The sequence below is a fragment of the Amphiprion ocellaris genome, chromosome 10 (assembly GCF_022539595.1).
Source record: "Amphiprion ocellaris isolate individual 3 ecotype Okinawa chromosome 10, ASM2253959v1, whole genome shotgun sequence".
Classification (NCBI taxonomy): Eukaryota; Metazoa; Chordata; class Actinopteri; family Pomacentridae; genus Amphiprion; species Amphiprion ocellaris.
Genome location: NC_072775.1, coordinates 16,036,480 through 16,058,823, shown reverse-complemented (window position 1 = coordinate 16,058,823; position 22,344 = coordinate 16,036,480). Strand labels below are relative to the sequence as shown.

The following is a 22,344-nucleotide window of genomic DNA, read 5'->3' as shown; positions in this document are numbered from 1 at the left end:
TTTTGAGAGAGCTTTTATTACATGAAATAAATAACGCTATAGTCGTGCTGTTTCTGCCTGATCTTCTAATAATGCATGACCACATGGAGAGGTATTAGATAATGCATGAGCCTTGAACTGTTGAAATCAATGCTATAACCCAAAAGAAAGAAAGAAAGAAACAAAGAAAGAGAGCAAGCAAGCTTTAGTTATGGACATTTAGCTGCCACTGGCCATGACAAAGCACTGGAGAGCTGAGAACCTTGAGTCACTGATCCTATTAGAAGTGGTGAATAAACTGAAAAATTCCAAGTCTGCACAACATGTACGATACTTTGTAAACAAACAATTTTCTTCAGAGACAAAAAAGGAACAGCAAGCATTCACCAAACGAAGCCAATCCTGGAAAAAAAAGCTTTTCCACAGGATAAGTGAGCGACTGCAGAAACGGTGAATGTGATAAATTAAAGGCCGCATCTGGAGAAAATCTAGTTGTTGTTTTTCTACCATGTTGACATGTCAATATGGTGTTTATTTACATGCTAGAAGACACACAATTGGCAAAGTAAGTAGACACTGCCACGACTGAGCTTTCCCACCTTAAAATTCGTAAAAACACAGACTGAGACTTGATAGTACCAAACCTAATGAACCAGTCCTGTCGCCTCGTGTCATTCCTCTTCAGAATGGCTTTCTGGCTTAAATGTGTGGCTCAATTACAGTTACTATTGTGCAGCACAGAGCAGTTTTACAGAGTTCGAGCAAAATTGTAGGTGAGCTGGTGTGCTTGAGCTGCAGAGAGCTGCGTATTCTAGAGGATGTATTAGTGTGGAGGCAGGAAAGGACTATTTTAATACAGAATATTTCTTAAAATGAGTTATTTGGAGTTTAATCATTGACTGGAGGGGAACTCTAACAGCAAGTCAAAACAGATTTGTAAAAGCGTACAGTATTGAAACTGGACTCAGAGGCATACAAAAGCTTTCAGCACTTATTAGTGTCACAAATCTAGGCCATGAAGGGTCATTATTGTATGTATAAAGAAAACTGCCAACTTATTTCATACTGAAAATGTTTTCTTCTGTTTTCAGAGGCCAGTCAAGCCTGAAAATACCAAAGGAACACTGTCAGGCTTGTGTTATCAACCAACACATCCAGGAACACGCAGAGAAACTGAAGATAATGAAGGCATTCAGCGTGTGACAGCTAAACTGGGAACAGCACAAGGCAGGTAGCGACTCGTTGGCCGATTAATTGCACCTTGAGGAGTGATGCGGCTCATATGTACAGATACTGTGTGCTGCAGAGCGGAGGAGAGACACTGACCTGTGGTGTGGGAGGGTACCTGGGCTGGAGGACACGCCCACTGCTCATGTGTGACACCTGGCCGGTGGTGATCAAGCTGTCAGGACGCGTAAAGGCGCATTCCTCAGCTGAGAACCAGACCACCTTATGACGCACAAATCACCATACTTACAGCTGTGCAAGAATAAAACTGCTTGTGAAACTAAACCTGCTAGGCAACGATGTCACTCTGAAACCTGTCTCATAATATTAGGATGATATGGAATAAAGTCGCAAAAGGGGTTTGAACCTTCGTTTTCTATCTCCCTCTCGCTCTCTCTCTCGCTCTGTCTCTGCTCCTCTCTCTCCCTTCTCTCTCTCTCCGCCTCCTTCTCATTCCACAGAGTGGCAGCGCTGGCACAGCATCGTTCAGAGAACCCTGAGCTGCGGTATCTGCCCGGGTGCACCTCTATTTTTTTTCTTTGCTCAGATCCCTCCGGGCCGTCATAGCCGGTAGGCTTGAGTCAACAGAACCAGGCTGCCGCGGCGTCAGCCAGCAGCACAGTGCTATTTTCTGACACGACTTAAAAATATTTCAGCTGTAAATGCGTAACCTAATTCTTTCATTGCTTCCCTCTCTAGGTGAGCCAAAAAAAAAATAAAAATTCCCAGCAGTGGATATATATGAGACAGGAGATCCGCGCTTCTCTTGGGCACCCTATTGCAAGAGAAGATTGTTATTTGGGAGGAAAAATTAATCATAATAATAAAGCTCCTGTCCTGTCCGGCGGCAGGAGTGAGAAGAGACGAGACCTCTGAGCTCCTGTGTGCCGTGCAGCAGTGCGCGGAGAGCAGCCACACACTCAGCAGACGCACTGAAAAGGCAGAAGGCAGAGAAGGAAGGTGGAGGATATTTTACGCACAGCAGCACCAAGTAGCGCCGTCGTTCACTCACTGGGGAGCTCCGCGCAGGACTCAGCACACACTGCTTCGTGTCTCGCCAGGATTTGCACTTGACTAAAGTCCCATACAGCTCCAGGAGTCGGGCGGAATGGATTCCTTCATCATAGCGGCTCTGGCACTGTCCTCTCTAACGGCACCAACCTATGGGGACAAAGGGACCAGCAAAGCCCGGAGTTGTTCGGATATCCGACAGTTTTACGGCGGAAAGGGATTCTCTCTGGATGTGGTCCCTCAGTCTGAAATATCAGGTGAGCTCCTTTAAAAATGCAGCCTGTCCAAGTCTGTGCGCACCTTTTGAATGTCCGATTAATAGTTCCCCTTGAACTGAGCTTATAACCTCTTTCCAAATACATTCTATCATTATTTTAATGTAAAAGAATGTGTTAAATCCACAACAAAGACCCACACAGTTGCTTTAAACTGGACAACAGGGACCGTTAGTCTATTTTGGGGCCAAGTTGCACCTTCTGAGGCCATTAATTGTGTCTAAATATTGTTGTATATATCTGACATTTCCTTTTAAATGTAATGATTTTGCGTGAAATTGGTTCACAAGCTCTGAATTTTGAAGTCAGTGTGGCCTGTTCATCACAAATTCCAAATCAAATGTTTTTTTTTCCCAAAAGTTATACCTCTCAGACCTGTTGTCACATTCATTTCATGTCACATGGTGAAGCAGAGGAGCTCCAGCTCTCGGCTATCTCTCCAGATGAAACGGCGCTTTGAAAAGATATTAAGACAGTGCAGACATGCCACAGACAATCTGGCTGTTTCATCCCTGATCAAATATATGAGAAAGTCCCCCTCATATCCTCTGTACACGCAACATTTTGGGAGCACAGATGCAGGATCAGCACCTCGCACTCTTGTTGCTCTTGACCAGTTTCCCTTATCGTTTTAAAACTAAACTGCTGCTCCTGAAGAAATGTTCTTCTTTTGTGCAATGAAACTGCCTGCCTTATAAAATGCCAGACAGTCACTTGACCATGTGCTGTAAACCATGCAAATATGATGCTGTTCACTGTGTCATTCATGGTCTGATGTCAGACGGTCACAAGCCCCTTTGCAGTTCAGATGATTACACGTTTGTCTCCCCTGGAATTCGTTGCAGTGCTTTCAGGCACATGAATACACACACTGAGGCACACGTACAGTTTACTGCAATTCCAGGTTCTACAGTTACAGTATCATAGATGCATGGACAAGACACGAGACTGAGGCCATGCGTGCTCACACAACCACTTCTCTGTGCACACATTCAAACGGATTATCAATTAGTTTTGAGGTCATACTTTGATTGGATTGTTCCAAAACTGTCCATGTGAAGCCTTTCCTCCAGAAGTAGCAAGAAACACAACACAATTGGAGTAATTCACATCATTTTACCGACAAGATATGTACGTGGATGTGCTTAATTTACAATATGCAACAATGCTGCAACAGTTCTTCCCAATCTGATAACATACTCTTTCCTCGAAAAGGCGCACTGACTGATTCCACATCTCTCCGCTGTCCAATTCATTTTCCACAGAGTGCTACACTAGTGTGACAGTAGATAAACGCTTCTCCCCTGTGAAGGCTGAGATGTTGGTCCATTAGCGCAGACTGAATGGTACTGACACATACGAGGGTGACTTCTGCAGTGTTCAAACAACAGCCACACACTCAGGATGGTCCTAGTAGAAGCTGCGCTCTATCTTCTGGTAGCTTATGGGTTTCCAGAGCAATGTGTTTTAGCGGTAATAGTATAATGTGCTGTGATTTTCCTCCTACAGTCCTGAAGACTTTAAGTGTTTTCCTTTTGATGGCTCTTGGTTTTCTAATTATGTCGAGCTTTCACTGAGATGCATAAATGGAACATTATGAGAGCAAATGAGGAATACGTACCGCGGCTCTTTCCAAGTGATTACACTCATAGGTAGGATTGGAGAAATGATCAAATCTGGGGGTGGAGTGGTAATGTGATGAAACCGTTATCTCATCACGCCATTCATCATGAGTTACAGTAGTGAGGGCCAAGTAGTGAGCGGACACTTTTAATTTACTTGATTGACCATAATGAATAAATCATTTGACAGGATTAACACCAGCCCCAGTCTTTTAGCGATCCCCCTTTCTTCAAAATGTCTGTAATCCATAATGTTTTAAAGAGCAAATCTGTCTTGTCCTGACACCAACTATTCCTCTTGTTTCAATGAGTGATGTGGGGCTTACTTAAGTTTGGGGTCAATGCATTCTTAGCAGGACAGAAAATAAAGGAGAGAGGCAGAATACCGAAGGCCGGGAAGAGACAGATGGAAAAGAGAGATGAGGAAAAGGCAGAGTTAGAGAGATGCAAAAACAAGATAGAGTGAAGGGCCGATTTGGCTTTGTGCATTGGCAATATTTTTCCCCCCGTGTCCCCGTCTCTTGGCTCCTGAGCGTAAATATCCATTCATCAGCTCCAGTCTGGCATATTAAACAGCTAGTAAAATATGAAAGATTTAATTTATGCCTCCAAATTATGAGCCACCTGAATGGTGTGGACGATCTCTGCCTCGGTACACACAGTATTTTCCTGCTGTGACGCCGGAGTTTGATCAACCTAATGTACGCGTGTTGGCCGGGCCTGAGTCAAGGTCACATGCTGAGTACATCATAGAGATTCAGTCTGGGAGGACGATGAGAGACGACTGCATCCCAACTCTGAAAATGATGTCAAGTTGCAGCACTTCCATTTAATGGCCATTGCACAGCTGATGAAATAAAATCCCTTGGCACATGAGGTAGCTAGTACAATTATGAGCCTAATATGAAACTTGTTCTTTTTTTTTGCACAGAGATGCACAAAACATGGACTGTAAAACTTGGATATATGTGCAAATAAAGTCAGAACAGGATCTGCTAGTGAAATACCCGGAAAGAAAAAACTTATTAAAAAGTGTGATCCTAATAGCTAATGTCATTGTATGTAGATGAAAATATAAGGTTTGAGTTTTTTTTTTCTGTGGATTTGAATGAGATAATTTTATAAATATCTGCTCCTAGAAAATAGATACATAAAAAAGTAAGAACTTAACATCCATCTGACCATCCCCATTACAGCCTCTGTGTTCACTCAGCAGCAAGCAGAGATTCCTTGATGATGCTTTCACATTGATATAGTCCCCTATTCTTAAGTAATTTGCCTTGTAGGAAAAGCCATGCAGAAGAAAACTATGGAGTTCAGGGTGAGTTGTTTGTTATCATTGTGTTGAAGCGATGTTTACTGAACCATGGGAGCACTACGAGTTGAGCATTTGAAAAAATGAAAAACAAGTCCACGAGGAGTCAAGTAAACTGATTGATGCTCTTGAAATGAGTGCGATAATGCTAGTTTGACTCATAGAGCGTAATCAGGTTTGGCAACTGCTTTTTTTTCCTTCCCATCGGTGTTTACCAAAAACGGATGATTGATTTTTATGATGCTCATCTGTCTCCTCCTTGCACTGCCCCCTCCCTGTCCCACCCCATCATTACAGTCTTGATGACTTATCTTTTTGTCTTTCAGAGGATGACATTCTTCATCTCTCTGTGTGTCTCTTTCGCCGGCTCTTAAAGCGAGAGGCGCCAGGCACTCTTTGAAAACAGCTGGCAGTCAATGAGTGTTAGATTCTCAATGTCACATAAGCCTATACAAAGAGACAAGCTGTATGAGACATCTGCAGGAAGGCTTGTAACATTTTGGTGTGGCATTGATTTTTCCATGCTGTATTTGTGTTGTTGTCGATTGCTGGTTGCTACAGGATGACTGTGAGCCGCAAACTGCTCTGCAGTGTCATATCTAAGCAGTGTTTGGCTAATGATACAGTGGGATTGCTGCTCACCAGGCCTGCTAAACTCCTTCTGACTGAAGGCTGGCTTGTGGCTGGAAATATGGACTGATCAGTATGGTGGCCCACCATGAGAAGTATGGGAATGTTTTGAACTCAGCAGCTTGACTCAGATTTTGGGAATTAGTCTTGAAATGTATAATAGTAGCATTGTAGCTGGTACAGAGCGTGGGATTTTCACACGTCGAGTAGAAAACCTCCCTGGGCAACTCTCTCACCCCTTTGACTAAGGGTAATGATAAGATAATGGCTGCAGTGTTTGCTTCCCCTTACACCGCTTTCCAGCCAGAGGTTAAATGGAGAAGGGAGTTCACTGCCAGCATAAGACACAGCTGGCTGGAGAGAGGCTAACTGGTACGGCAAACATATGATGAAGGTTATGTAAAAATATACACAATGTTAGAAAATTGCTGCATCGATCGCTTTAAAATGATAATTTAACTTGTGGAATCATGAATACACCATCTGCAGATAGAAATGAAAGTCTGCTCGAGTGTTGCTTCACAGTAAAATGCACACTATGTAGGATGTTGCACATATTTAAGCTCCTAATCTCTGTGGATATACTCACACAGTGTCTGTTTATCCACCTCCCACTGTTGGTAGCTCAGGACCCTCCAGCTTCTCTGGCTGTCCTCCTCCTGTGAAGCCTCTTGACCTGTGGTGGCACCTCATTCTTGTCCTGTCAGCAATGTACTCTCATGCCAGTTAGGATTATAAAAAAATATGTTCACAGCATTATCTATTATTCTGGCACTATCATCCCATTGCATTATTATGACTTGCTTACTCCCAGGTGGATGCACTGTGTTACTGCGTCACACTGGCACCAAATAGTCAAAAAAACTGTTTTTTTTTTTTTTTTTAAATTTAACATTGCATTGTTAAAAATGTCAAAGAGATGTTTTCTTTTGTTGCCTGTGCAGTCCCATGATCAACTCCAAACTGCAAGTGAGGATTCAAAACATAAAATGTACAATTAGGAAATAGTTCATCACACTGTACACTCACTGAGAAGTAATGCCAATGCAAGTTTGGTGGCAAATGCATTATTAAATTAGATATATGCTCACTTGTGCGGAAACTTGCTGTAAAATTTAACCTCCTAACTTCACCCCATTATATTTTTACATTTTATATGTTTGTTTGTCCAAAGTTGTTTTTTTATGGGTAATTTTGTTGTAATTTTGGTGCCTTTAATACATAGGATACAGTATAGATCAGACATTAAATAGGGGCATAAATATGGATCATGGGATGCTAAAAAGTCTCCAACTGGACTGCAGTAAATATCTTTAGAAATCTAGGCACCAGGACACACTTGCCTGAGCAACTTTATGCAAAGGTTGCAATGGCGAACTCAGTCGGTTGGATCTCATCATCTCCCAGTAACAATTCCAACATGTCACTAGTCCGAATTAAATGCTGCCACACATATGCACAGGCAACATCAGCATGAGGTTGAATACACACAAAGAAAAAAACATTTAGTTTCACTTTGAGCATTGTAATAAATCAAGCCTTTAATTTTCATTTCTTGTGTACAAAAATATAAAAATAGTTGAAATAAAAGCAACCCTTTAACAACCCCACTTAAAACTTACAGACCAGCACACTCTCCTTTATTTCGCATTCATGCATGCTGCATGGATAAATGGATGCCAATCCAACAAACTCTAAAGCCATAGTGACATTTATGCACCGACAGAATGCCCCACAGAGGAAAAAGACATTACTTTGATGCATAAAACCAGCAAGGTTGCACATTCCTTGTCTGAAAATGGCTGTAGACAGATAAAGCGGCAGATCTGACTTAACCATAAATATTAGAAGCTGTTTGTGTTGAGATAAATGAGCAGTGTTGTCATTGTCGCCGGCCTGGACAGCAGCCTTATCGCCTTCCCATATCCCCACTGATGTGCTGTTCTTATTCTCCATATGGTGGATAAGTAATTGATCACGCTGAATTACATATGAATGGAACTCATTAACTCACTTGGAGATAAGAGAGCCCGAGCTTATTTGAAGGTTAATGTCGGCATGAAGCCCCGTGCTTCTGTTGGTCTTCCTCTTCAGACAGATTAAAGCCAAAAGCAACAGTTGTTTCTGTATCACAGTGTGCAGGCTCATAACTGTGCTGCAGTTTAAAGTGTGTCAATCCCTGCATCTGGCATCCTGTCTGCGCTTGTTTATGTGTAGCTGTGCATGTGTGTGTGCCAGTGTGCATATCTGTTTGTGTGTGTTAGCCTACCGACTGAATATACTGAAGTTGTTAAAATGCTGAAGTCAGTAAGAAGCCTCTTGAAGCATTAAGCCATAATGGGCTGCAGGGAGCATGAAACAGACCACGGTTTGTTTGATGTTCGCCATAGAGAGAGACAGAGAGAGAGAGGGAGGAAGAGTTGAACTGCTGACTTGACATGGGCTGCCCTGGTGTGCTTGGTTTTTCTCGTCCCTGCTCCGCCCTGCTCGACGGGCTTATATGGAAGAAAAACAACACCCGAAAAATAGAAACGACGCAGTGGAAAAATGGTTAAATGAAATGACTTGTTTTAAAAATGTGTTCTCGCTTATGCAGTCATTTTTTATTCTCAGGCCTGTTAGAATAAGCGCAGGACGGCCTGTCCGGACGCGTTTGGTCGCTCTGACCTCTGGATGTTGTGTGAACAAGTATGCAGAAACCTTTTCACACTGCACAGTTACCTGTTTTTCACACTGCACAGTACAGGTCATGAAGCAGTCATCTTATACTTGACACAAAACTGCCAAATTTCCTTTCACATTAGAGTGAAGAAGGGAGTCAATCACTTATGTTGGCTCATTTTTGGACTGACAGATGTAAGAGCTGACAAACTCGATTTCCTATGACGAATTTGAGAAAATTACAACTCTTTACCACGCTGTGGGGAAGGTAGGAAAGTGAGGTCTGCGAGGGAGAGAGGCCGCTGATTGGCTGTCAGAATATGATGCTCTGTCTTGACAAGTATCAGCTGCCGCCTCTCTGACCAACATGCACTTCAGCTGCTGCCTCGTCTCCCACTTTTCTCTTTCCGTGCTCCTCTTGTCTTTTGTTCTCCGTCACTTGTCTAATGTGAGAGTAGGAGTTCACACGTACAACCCTCTGTTGGGCAAGCAGGCACACAAACAGCAGACACACAGATGACAGCATAGACCAGTTTTTTTTATTTATTTATTTATTTATTTCACCACAGGGGGTGGCAGTGTCATTGCAACAGGCGCGCGTGTGTGTGTGTGTGTGTGTGTGTGTGTGTGTCTGTGTGTGTGTGTGTGTGTGTGTGTGTGTGTGTGTGTGTGTGGTATGGGGATGCGTGTGACGTTTCCCTCTGAGGGCTGCAGTGTGTCGATGTATGACTCCTCTTTTGTCTTCAGAGGAATTGGCCGTGTCAAAAGGAGAATTATTCCCTCATCACAGCGAGCTCCTTCACTGTCTCTAGCTGTGTGTGTGCGTGTGTGTGCGTGTGTGTGTGTGCGTGTGTGTGTGTGTGAGGTTGCAGATGTGTGCCCAACGTGTCCATGAGTGAATGAGAGAGTATCCATTAATGTGTGTGCCACAGATGTGTGCACTCTGCACGACTTCTAAAGCCGTGGCGAGAATGTCATTAAAGCGTATCCTTTTCATTTGCTGTCTTTGTGTGCGACTTGTGTGTGTGTGTGTGTATGATTGCTGGCAGTTGTGTTTAGCCCTCACTTCAGCTATGTGTGCCACGCCAAGCTGTTGTGGTTCATGTCCCCTCCAGCAGTGCTCTCTGTAGGCTAGGTGAGTATTTGAAGTGACAAGGAACTGGTTGCAGCTCTCGGTGTGGCCTTCACTATCGCTGGAGCTACCTCTGCTCTTTGCCCCCCCGCTGCTTGACAGATGGTACAGACCCAAACCAGGACGGCCGCTGCCATATTAAGTGAGGGCACGCAGTATGAATTTTACAGTGTGACACGCCCTACGCCAACACACACAGTATGCACTGTCTGCAGCTGTGATCAGAGTATTTGGTGGAGACTTTTGTTCTTTGGCTAAGACACAACCCAGAGGGGAAATCCTGTGGCTGTGGCACTGTGGCGACAAATTCAGCAGGCCACAGGGACAGATGAATGCATACACTCAGTATTCTTCAGTTTGCACTGATTCTGATTACCGATTATTACGGTTATTTTATGGATTTCAGTCATTCCTTATAAGTACGTAGTGTAAAACTGTTTATAAATACATTTAAAACATTGTGAAACTAGTTTTCTCCAACTTGTTGCACATGTTGATAACTTTACCTTGTGTTCAGCTCATCTCGGCTTATTTTTACTATCGATTTATAGACAAGAAAAGCACTCACAGAGCACAGTACTCTGTCAAGGCTGTTCATTCTCCCATATGGCATTGTTAGAAATGCAGCATATTTTTGTAGAAAGGCAGCATTTTTTTTATTAGTTATTGTTGATCCGAAATCACGGCAACATAGAATGTAGCCAATAATATAGATGTAACCACAAACAAAATGACCTTGCACTGAGCATAGGGGTGTGTGATGCATGTGTATGTTACATACAGATACCGAATCGTGTGACTTTAATATGTAGCGGCAGCGGGAATTGATGGGACTCAGAAACACACCCCAGTTTAAGCAGTTGTTCCTTGTATCATTTCTGATAAATCAGCAGTGGTGGATTTGTAGTAGGACTGCAGTCATGTGACCCTTAGCAGGCAGCTGACGTAGCCTTTAGTTGGTGTCATAGTTACAATGATGCCATTCTGCTATCTCACAATGATGTGGAAATCCTTAACAAATCTGTGGATCCAGAGTATAAATTGCATCACTGCCAAAATCTAATGAGATGGTCCTTGTGTCATTTCTGACCTTCCTTGAAAATTTTATCCGAATCTGTTATTCTGTTTTTGAGTAATGTTGTACACCGATCGTCACATAACCCTGCCGCATTGGTGGAGTAATTAGCTGATTGACATATTAATCTGCAGTTATTTTAAAGTGATATGTTCAGTTCATTTTTCATGCAAAAAATGCCAACTGTGACTTAGTTCCAACCTCTGAAGTGGAAGGCTTGACTGCTTTTCTTTGGGTGTTTAAACAGTTGGTCAAACAAAGCAAGCATTTATGCTGTCCTCTGAAGGTACCTGAGGAGAAACAGGGATTTAAAAAAAATGTAAAATGAATTAAGAGAAAAAACTGCACTCCCATTTTATTATTATTATTTTTACTTGTATTTTTCTAAAACCCTATTTCTTGATAATTTGCTTGGTTAATAAAATGCTAGCAATGTCCATGAAAAAAGAGCCCAAGGTGATAGCTTTAAATGCTTGTTTTGTCTAAACCCAAAGATATTTGAGTGAAAGCAGATAAAAACAGCTTTTATTCAAAGGGATCAATAAATATTTGGCATTTTTGATTCAACAAATGACTTAACTGTCGTAATAGTTGCTGATTAATATTCTGTCAGTCATCTCATCTCTACTTTGTTTCAGTTCACATGCCAGGATCAGCTAAGATTTGGGCCTTATAATGGGGAAATGCTTTGCAATGCATTCCACTGCATGACAATTTGTGTGTAGCGACTACATTATTCTTACGACTGTCTTTTGTGAAGCCTAGTCACTCAGTGCTGTCTCCACTTCACATCCAATTCATATAATTGCCAGAACAGATGGATATTCTCTGCAGACAGCCTGCAGACTCATATCTCTCAAATATACAAAAAAGGAAATAGGAATTGAAAAGATTAGAGATTGGGCCTGCAAATAAAAAAGATCAGAAAAGATGATAAAATCATGTGAAATGTGTCCAGCAGCTCACTGCACGGACACCTGGCACACATAATAAAGATTTAATAAAGATAGGACACACAGGTACACATGTCTCTCCACGACGTACTTCCCTTTGATAAGCAATCATTCCTGTTCTGTTGTGTTATAAGTTGTAATTAAAAACACTACAGCTGACATCTTAGTGCAGAAACTGGACTGCGAGTTATCAGGCCTTCAGTGAGCGCTTGCGTTCCTGCATTTGTGAGTGTCAGGCAGATATCCCAGGTGTTTCTGGACTTGTGAATATCTTCTTTGTCTCCAGTTTCCACTCCTCTTCCCTCGAGGTGTAAACATTATTCTCCATAATCCCCTCCAAACCAGAAGCGTGTTTCTATACTTTGGATGCAGAACAGTAACCACTTTCTCCCCTGCTCTGTAAAATCTCCAACACTCCAACAGTTTTTTTTTTTTAATTGGTCAGTTTGGAAGATTTTTTTCATTTTTTAGCTGCTGTAGGGAAGTGGCTCTTATCGAGATAAACTGTTTCATACTATTATTTCCTCCTACTGACTGCTTTCCCTTTCTTCCTAAGTCTTTTCTGCCTTTGAGTCGTTATCTCTCTCATTCCCTCCCTTTCTGCTACTGCAGAGGAAGTTGTGAATTCATTTATTTTTCATGGAAAATTTACTGCATGCTCCCAGATGCTCTCCAGACACAGTTTGTTTATGTTACTTGTCTGTGATTTTTATGATTCCATATTTTTGTGGTCTAATTTTGTTGTGCATTTTACAGTCTCAACATTAAAAGCCACATGTTTAAAGTTTAAAAAAGATTCATTTTCTATGGCGCTACATAGAAATCGTTTCCTAGGATACCTCTGTCCTCTGGGCTTTGGGGAAAAGATTCAAAAGCAGTGTGGAAACAAGACAACTCGTATTTTAATGTTTCCCATAAAAGTTGGTGCTATTATGCAGCATCCTTTTACTTTTCTTCAAAAATCTTCCTGGAAATCCATTTTCTCATGTGCACTCTTACTTTCCTTTTGCTTTGAGTTTGAAATAATTACAGTGAAACCTTTGTGTCATTTCATTATCTTTCTAGCGGCCTAGCAAGCGCAGTTTTTTCGAGGATTTGGAACTCTGTGATCCTACTGCATGTCTGCCCCTCCATCCGGTACATTTTTTTGAGATCTCCACTGTATAATTTCCCTAAACTGCAGAGATTCTGGGCCCTTCATAACATTAGTTCTTGCAGGAACCAGAATACCAGAGTAAGTTGTTGTAGCTGTAGCCTCGTATATCCTCCTCTTCCAGTCTGTGGTGAAACGGCTTTCTTCCGTTCTTTCTGAACCCACTGCAACTCTCATCTCCTGCTGGATCTTGGTGCTTTCGACGCAAATTTTTCTGTAATTAGATAGTGAGATTCTGGTTTTATGTGACATCATTTCTAAAGCGTGATTTGTGGCCAAGGAAAGCCCCTGTAGCTCATGGCGGTTTGCTTATTTGGCTAGACCATCCCTTGCTATTTAGATCTGGAGGTGGAGTGACTGTCTATAGACGGAGGAGCGGGAATGACCAGAGGATTACTAAGGCCTTATGAGAAGAGGGTCGCATAAAAAAAGCGCATAATTACAGGGGCGAATATGTAATTACTGTCAATTGTCATCCTGTTTGCTGGTACAGAATTAGCTTTTTATTACCTAAAGCCTATTTTTGTGCTATTTTCCACTTTTCTTACGTTCCCTGTTCTCCCTTCCAGTTGGTCTGCTTCCCTCTGTCTATACGTCTTCACTCCCCTTTCACTAATTCTAGTAAGATTTATCTTATTTGTCCTTGCATCAGAGAATTTCCCAGAAAAAATCTGGAGATATCACCTCTGTACGCCCTTATGTGCATCATATCTTCAGTTTATACCTGCCATTTGACTTTGTTAATATCGATATTCATTAGATATTTAACTATACAGAAAGAGAAGTGTAAGAAAAGATTGAAACAGAATACAAGAAGCAATTTTCCCTGAGCTCCTATTCTTTTGTACAAAGGGTCAAAGGGGTTTCATTACTGTACTATGCAAATATACCTTCATACACTTTCCCCCTCCCTCCCAGGAGGCGACGGCAAGCTGTGAGCTTATGAACTTGAAATGACAATGACTTATTTAGCTTGAATTTCTCCTGTTCAGCTATAACACGGGGCATTTCAGTTGGGCCCACTCATCATCGCCTCATTTGTCTCGTTATTTGCTATCTCTCCATTCCTCCCTTGCAAATTTTATCTCTTCATCCCACCCTGCAGAGTCTTCTCTAATAAATATTTTACATCTTCCAAATGAACTCCATCAACCCAGGCTTAGTGCATGGCTGGCTGGCGGGCTCGTGTGTTTAAAGCTTATAATGTGTAATATGTATAGCATGCGTCTCTGTGTGTTTGTGTGTCCGAGTGTGTGTCCGAGTGCGTGTGTGTGGTGTATTTAATTACATGCTTTGAAAAAAATGTGGTTCATCTGAGTGAGTGTCTTGCTGCATTACTCTGCTGCTCGACTCGTTCTCTTCCTACATTTCACATAATGTTTTCATGGGTTTCATTCAGCTGTTGTTCCAGCAGACAGGGTGACAAAGAACATGTTATTTACAGCAGCGACCTGCTAGCTTGTGCAGGGTTACATGTGGAAATGATAAAAATAGCTGTATTTATGTAGCAATTTTCCAAAACAGGTTTCATCGTGCTTTACAAAGACATGAAACCAAAAATATTAGATATAAATTATACATAAATGATAACAAATGAAGGAGGCAGAGTACAAACATAAAAAATAAACAATAATTATCAGGGGCCAACCCAGTGTTTGCTTTTAAATTGCCTATTAAATTTTTTATAATCTATTCGAAAATGCTCATGTAATCTGTAAAAGGATGCTAGAATTGCTGTTGTATAGATTCCTCTACTGGATTTTGTAAGTGCAGCATTCTGAATCAGTTAAAGTATGAATACATTGTGTTGACTAAGAGGCATACAGTGAGTTACAGTAATGTAACTGGGATGCAATGAAAGCATGAATGTGGCAGATACTGTACATACTAGTTACATAATAAAGGCAATTTTTTTTTAAAACAGTTGGATTCTAAGGGCCTCATTCAAGGCCAGCTTGACAGTAGCCGATGAGAAAAGATGATATTTTTAATTATGCAGTGTTCGCCACCTCAACCTGTCTGGGACTCAGACTGAGCAATCTGCCTGCAGAACCCCACAGCTTACTGAGCACATGCAGACGGCGAAACGGTACGTGCAGCATCTTGGAGCAATGCATTTCAGCCGGAATCCCTGACTCAGCAGTGTCATATTAGACACCTTGAGGGAAGCTGCCCCGTACAACTGTCTTACACCATTTGTATCCCGTGACTTTATTGGTGATTGTAACAGCAAGCTTTGCCACAGATAGGCTGCTATCGCTCGTCTTCATTTTGTGTCTGCGTCGTTGGGCCGGGATCTGGTTTAAACTAAAAGCCTTCTCTTTAAATCTTTCATGCCCTAGCTGCCGTCCTGCTGAGATAAAATGAGAGGCAGAGATGATGCAAAGGACTTCTGAAGCAACAGTGACTTTCACTTGCTTTCTGTGGCGTTTGGTCATCCTTTGTTTACATGTGCATTACCTCAGCGTCATTAATCCACATTTTTCTTCAGCCTTCCTACCTGTATTTTGATCTTTCAAAGAAGCATGTCAGTGTTTCTACCGACGTGCTCGTGTCCTCTGATAAGCTGGAGATCTGCAGTATGGTAGTAAATGTAGCTGTGTGGCAGCGGCACTGGCACCTCTGTCACACTGCCTGTCCTCCTGTGTGTCCCTGTACACTGCACCCTATTTTCCCAGCAAGCCCCAGCAGCCTTAGTTCCAGTCCTGGGGGCCCAGGGCATCACTCAGTCAAATTGAATCACAAATCCTTTTGGGCAAAGGAGACTGTGGCTCAGGATGAATGGTTCTGGTCTGTCATGTGATGTCTGCTTGATGAATGGCCAGGGCCGAGAGGACTGCAGGGACTGAACCACGGTAAGTGGTGGAGGTTGTTGCACAGGGGGATTTGGTCATAACATAGTGTCCCTCTGCAGTTAAACTTGATTTTATCATACAAAGCATACAAGAACATAGGGTACGTAAATACGTCGTGCTTATTGAAAGCACATTAGGTTGGCAAACGAGAACAGCAACACACTTTCTGTCTTGGTTCTGGCACATCTAGCCTTTGTTGCAATGGGGTGGTGACGCAAACAAGATGCTTTGATGTTCCATGTTGGGGCGTTTTGTCAGGAGGGTTATGCTCTCTCTGGAAGGAACTGTAGCAGCCACTTTCTTCTTAAATCTTCCATCCTCTTTCCAGGCTCCCAGTGGTTTAAGATATGAGTTAAGAATTGAGACCTCCCCCTCCTCTGCAGTCTTGTATCCCATCTTCCTCTTTCCCCCTCGAGCTCTCTCTTCCCCTCTCCAGCTTTCTTCACCTTCTTTCAGTCTTTCTTTGTCCCTTCACAGCTCTCTTGGCTTAGTTGCCTTGATTAAGCACAGCTGTCACACTCATCCCAAAGTCCCTCTTTTTTCACATTGTTGTATAAATTGGCTGGCTGTCCTTCTCATGCTCTGGCCCTGTTGATTTTGGGTGACGTCAAGGCCTGTTGTTTATGCCTTGGACACAGAGCTGATTCTACGGTCTGCCCTGACTGCTCTGACTCAGGTTATTCAACCAATACATAAACGTGCGTGTCTGTGTACATCTGCATCTGCCTGTTTATTCGAGTGTGCACCAGTGAAGCATTCTCGTTAAATTAAAATCAATCACAACTTTGCTTCTCCAAACATATCTCTTCCCCCAATTTCTTATAAGTGACTTGATTATTATCTTTCACGCTTTTGCAGCCCCAATTGGGTCTTATTAAGTGTGCTGCTTTTGCTGGATGGTACGTGGGAGACTGCATAAGAATATAATTCATGTGAGTGGCAGCAGAACACTGCATAACTACTCTGAATCACTCTGGGAGGCAGAGATGTGCACCCGCAGGGCACCGAGGCAGTCAGGCCGAGGCAGACTGGGCTGTGACATTGAGGTGATAAGAACTTAAATCATTTGCCATTGTCTGTGTTTATCCACAGCTAACTGGGCAGTAGCAGTGAAGAAGGGTGAGATGACCTCTAGAGAGGGAACAGTATTCTGTAGCAATCACACACACACACACTTATGCACACACTCGCCTGTTGGCCCTCAGTTTTCCATTCTGTAAAGTCAAGGAGCAGAACTTGTCCTTTAACAACTCCAGGCCTGATGGATTCATAAAACTAAGTTTTAAAAATACATGACACCATGCTGACATTTAATGAGTGGTTGGCTGTCTGTTTTTGCTGCTTTCTGAAACATTTATGCGGTGACATTACGTAGCCGGTATGGGTGTTATAAAATATTCTTTGTGATGCGATATGAAGATGCTAGATAATCGTGTAAAATTATCCAGAAAGCAAAAATACCAAACATCTGCCAATCATAGCTTCTTAAACTTGAAGAATTGCTTGCTTCTCTTCATTTTGTGTGATTTGAAATAAAGTATGTTGGCATCCTCCAGCGCAGGAAAACCAACTATTGTCAGTTAAAGTGGAAACTGATAAGCAGCAAACCATCATATGTAGTGACCTCAGATTCGTGTAAATTCAGCTGGACATTGAGTTTCATTTGGTCAAGTGGAGGGACATTTTCTGTGCATTGTGCAACTGTCAAGGCAGAGTTTTACTGTAATGTCCTGAGGGGTATCAAGGAAAACATTAGGCACCAAATGACCTAAACTGTGGCGTGATGGTATGTGAGTTCTCTAATGCACTGTGTGTCCGATCACAGTGATTATGCAAAGGTTACAAGACACTTCTCACTGTCTAGCTGCCCTGCTTGCCAGATTTGGTTTCCTTTTACTTCTTCCTCCTCCTCAAAATGAATTTCAAGTTGAAGGTTTAGTCGTCATGCTTTTTTTAAGTACCACAGATGGACAGTATAAGTTGAATGGATGCTAAGTGTATCTCAGACAACCCTCTGGGGATATTGCTCTGTTGTGATAGGAAACCACTCTCATTTTTGTGATAAGGAACATTCTCTGTCAAGCTACAATATTCCCCCAACCTCTGCTCCCCACTTTCACCATATTGTTACATTCTCTCGATGTGCTTTTCTTTTCTGCTCTCGCAGTTTGCGTCACTGCATGGTAACGTTATTCGGTGCGGCAGCCTACCAGCTTTTCTCTAGCTAAATGTCATGCAGTGGCTGACAGAAGAGACAGTTTTAACTGTTTGAACTTACCACCCCTCCCACATCACCCATTTTGCAAATTGTAGCTAGGTCCCTTCTCTCCAGGGAACACAGTGCCTAATGCACCATTACACTGCTATAAATATTCTTTTCCATAGAGCAAGCTCACACTTTCATTGTGAGGTGATTATTATTTTATTTTACCTACTGTCATGGACCTTTAGTGCTCTATGAATCCTTTGTTTGGGGAGAAAAAAATAAAGGAGTGTACAAGAGACGTCTTGCTGTTTCAGATAATTGTAAACATACAGTTAGAACATATCTCCTATAAACAAAGTGAAATGCAAATGCAGGTGGTGCTGTTTTAGAGTTTGCCCTGCATGTAAATACAGCATCCCTACACAGTGAGTGTCCGATTGTGTTTCACTAATTGCCCCCAGAGCAGAAGCTGTTTTTGATCAATGTGAAATAGAAATGTATACAAGGGTCTTTTTATATGTTTGTACCGTTAGATTAAAAGAGAAGGCGGTGTGAAGTAATTTTTATTCTAACAGCAAACCTCCCCCCCAAAAAAACCACAAAAGAACATTTTGTCTCTGATCTCAAACAGAGATTCTTTTATTAAATGTGCAACATTTGAACCAACATTACAAGGGATTATATTTTTGTTCAAAACTCATTCAGTTTCCTTTTGTTTTCGTGAAATGATGGCAGTGGTTGTGACCTGAGGGATGGTTTCTGTTAAATTTGTTGTCATGGATAATAATTTCCCTTTTTTCTGACACAGAAATCCTGGGCTTGGCAAGAGCAACTGATTAAATTCAAACTTTATATATATATGTTTTTAAATCATGGGATTGCACACAAATAACCTTTACATAATTTCTGGTGTATTTCATGTTCAAGCAAAATAAGCTTTTCGGGTGTTATGTAATGGTGTCAGAATAACAAAAATCATTAGAAATCATGTAAAATCATTAAGGTTAGAGTTAAGGTCAGAGGGAGGAGTTCACAGCAGAGAGGTTCCCAGTTTGAACCTGCTGCTTGTTTGAAGCCTTACTTTGTGGAGTTTGCATGTTCTCCCTGTGCCTGTTTATATGTTTTCCCAAACAGGTGCCAAAGACATGCATGCTCGGTTAATGGATTATTCTCACAGGCTCTGTTTCAGCTGGGGCAGACTCCAGCTTTTGAAAGAGAAAGCAGGTATAGCTAATGGATGGGGGCATTTAGTGATACATTCTCTTAGGAGAGCCAAACCTGTTCTTGTTTTTGTTTGTTTCCTCTCTATGATCTGCATAGCAATCGGCATTTCAATCAGTCAATGCTCTACTGTCAACATTCAGCAGGTTTTTACTTCTGTGAAAAATCATTGTTTGGATCTGTGCAAACAACGTAAAGGATTCTTTGGGAAAATTCAGCTCTCGCCTTGACGAAAAAAGAACCCTTGTTGTTATTTTAGTATTTATTGCATAATTATACAAACATTAAGGCATCACCAATTGCAAGTGATTCTGGCATAAATTGAAGTTATGGTGTCTAATTCTGTTGCTTGTAGTCTGGAAGTATCATTCTCAAGATTTTCTCTCTGCAGTGTCTGAGCTAGCAAATGACAGATAAAGCAAGTAAAAAAAAAAGAACCCCAGGAAACTTCAGCTTTCCTCTGTCTGTTCACTGTTTACTCAAGGATTAGATCCCTATCTTGTCTAATTAAGCTCTGTGGGAATGGCGCACTTGTCATCTGTCCACAAACACAACCCCGGTCTCCCAGTGTCCCAATGAATTCCTGGCATCTGAACCCATCTGTAGTCCGCTGAAACACATTCACAGCAGCAGGCTCAGATGGCTAACTGTCCCCTTAACTGCTACCAAGTCCATCCAAATTGAAATAATCACGTCACTCTGCAGTGCTGAGCTTTTAATGAAAAATGTTCAGGTTGGGAAAGAGGAAAGGGATGAATGCAATTCAAGGCTTTGCAATTCGCCTCCGCGTGTCCTTGTGGAGAAGCTTCAGAGGCGTGTCTGTCTTCTTGTCAGCATTATATTGTCTCAGCCTTGTTTAGCAAACAGAATCTGTTGCGGTTTAAGGTTTTTATTGCGCCTCGAGGTGCTTCTGTGGTCTGTATGTAGTTACTGCATGTGTGTGTGTGGAGCAACATGGAGGAGATATCCGCTTTTATGAGCAGGTCTGTCCTTGCAGTTAAACCATCCTGTAGCACTTGTAAAGGGCTTGGCTGTGCACTGCAGCAGTATTTGGTGATACAGACATCTGCCCTGGCACTTAACTGGCGACTACCCCTGTAGTTATTATTGTAGTCTGTAAAGGGAACCTATCGTGCTGTCTGGAGACAGCCGCCTTAATAAGACTCTGTCAAGTTCATGCTCCTTTCTCTGAAGTAAAAGCACCTTCCCTTTCTTTCATTCCCTTTAAAGTTCTTCTCTTGCACCTTGTCTTTTTCCTTTCCCCACCAAACATTGTCGGTAGGGACCACTGTCTGTGAGTTCTCGCTACCCTCCTCTTCCCCTACTGCTAGCCCAGGGCCGGCTTTGATGTTCACTGTCTTTCCTCTCTGAAGTAATGCTCCTCTGCTGCAAAAGAATTCCCCCCACCTTTCTCCCCTCCCTTTTCTCCTTTTTCCTTTTTTTAATGCTGCAGGTGAAAAGAAACCTTCATACCTCGATTTTTGTGGCAACAGTGTTCAGTCAGCCTGTTAGAACCAACAGTTCTCTAGGAGTTAAGGTGTAGTTCTTCCATCGCCATAATTTCATACACATTCACAGTTCGAATCTTGCTTGCGATAAACACCAGCAAAGCAGAGCAGACAGGTAATTAGGGGAAAAGGTTATTTCCAAGCTCACTTTATTACATTTTCACCTCCAGTGACAGGGGCAATAAAAATAACTTTATACATTAAGGTTAATATTACAGGTTAATATCAAGAGCACACGGCTGAACATTTAGATTTAGAGGGAACCTTTACCTTCACTTAGAAGAAGACACAATAAAAACACATCTGACATTTTGTGGATATATTACTTCCTACATATTAGTCAGAAAATGTGCCCTCTCTGCAAATCTGTCCAGACAGGTATTAACTAAAGCTTGAGTGTTTGCTATCACCATAGCCTTTATTAGATCTTTAACTGTTTTTTTACTAAACACACAGCATGTTTGTTTTTAATATATTAAAAAAATGGTTAAATAAAAACAAAATCTAACATTTAGATGGGATAAAATAATGCCTTAGAACGGTAGCTGTAAAACAAGTTAATGTTTTGTCCTTTTTTCCTTCCTTTTAAGCTCATGAGTCTCAGAAAATAAAGATGTCAATCTGACTCCTCTAATGTCAGGACAGGTAGATAAGAAGCTTACAGTACACAACACCTTAGAACATGTATAAACACACACACAGACACACACCTGTTGTGTGAGCGCACAAAGGAGCAGCAGATAAAAGTGGATCTCTATCTTGTGATATTTGTCTTTTGCAAATATCTGCTAGTTTCTGTTTTGGCTTTATTCTCTTTTAATTTTAGGCAAAAAAAAATAGAAAATCCCCAGAAAGATCAAATGGGGCCTGATCTGACATGCCTGCTTTGGCATAGCTCGGTGGTGGCTGACAGATCTGAAGTTAATTAAAAGTGCTTTTTTTTTTCTTTTTTTGTCTGCTGACTGATGCCAGTGCAGTGGGATCTGGGTGGTTTGATGGGTGTGGGTGGAGGGTACAGGCTGCGCCGCACAATGGTGGGCTTTGTAGGTGGCTGTAATGCAGGGAAAAGCTGTGGGATGTCAGCCGATTTCTGGCCTCAAGCCATACATTTAACTCCAGTGTGTCTTCAGAACACCTTCTCACAGCTGGGTGAGGGAGGAGGAGGAGGAGGAGGAGGAGGAAGAACAGGTGGTGGACATCTAACCCAAAGAGGAGGTGCAACACGAGAGGCCGCATTCCTCCTGAATAATACGGTGGAGAATAATTTGGCGTGTGAGATGTATTTTTAAGCGAGACTTGTACATCAGAGTGCTCGTACGGTTTGCAGCTGCATGAAAAATTAAATCATGTAACCTCTCTAAGATATGAGTGAGAAGATCATAAAAAATGAAGCTGCCAGAGCTTTAGCCAAACATAAAGGAGAGATTATTATAGCATCTTTGCACGTGCTCGTTTCCCCTTTTGCTTTGAATAGTTTAGCACCTCCACGCTTAGCTGACAGCTTCTCTCTGCGAATTCTGC

At 42.0% G+C, this 22,344-nt stretch overlaps 1 protein-coding gene across 2 annotated transcripts in view; it reads left to right on the top strand.

Moving 5' to 3' along the window:
- The first annotated feature begins 1,638 nt into the window (after nucleotides 1-1,638).
- The window catches only part of gpc1b (glypican 1b), a 66,509-nt gene continuing 45,803 nt past the window's right edge, over nucleotides 1,639-22,344 (top strand). Inside the window, exons 1-2 of one of the 2 annotated variants that reach the window (XM_023276545.3) lie at nucleotides 1,639-1,776; nucleotides 1,906-2,474. In XM_023276545.3, the coding sequence (XP_023132313.2) occupies nucleotides 2,315-2,474 (160 nt within the window). In that variant the 5' untranslated portion in view covers nucleotides 1,639-1,776; nucleotides 1,906-2,314. Of the gene's footprint in view, nucleotides 1,777-1,798; nucleotides 2,475-22,344 lie in introns of those variants that run through there. The other variant, XM_023276546.3, reaches the window with a different exon arrangement.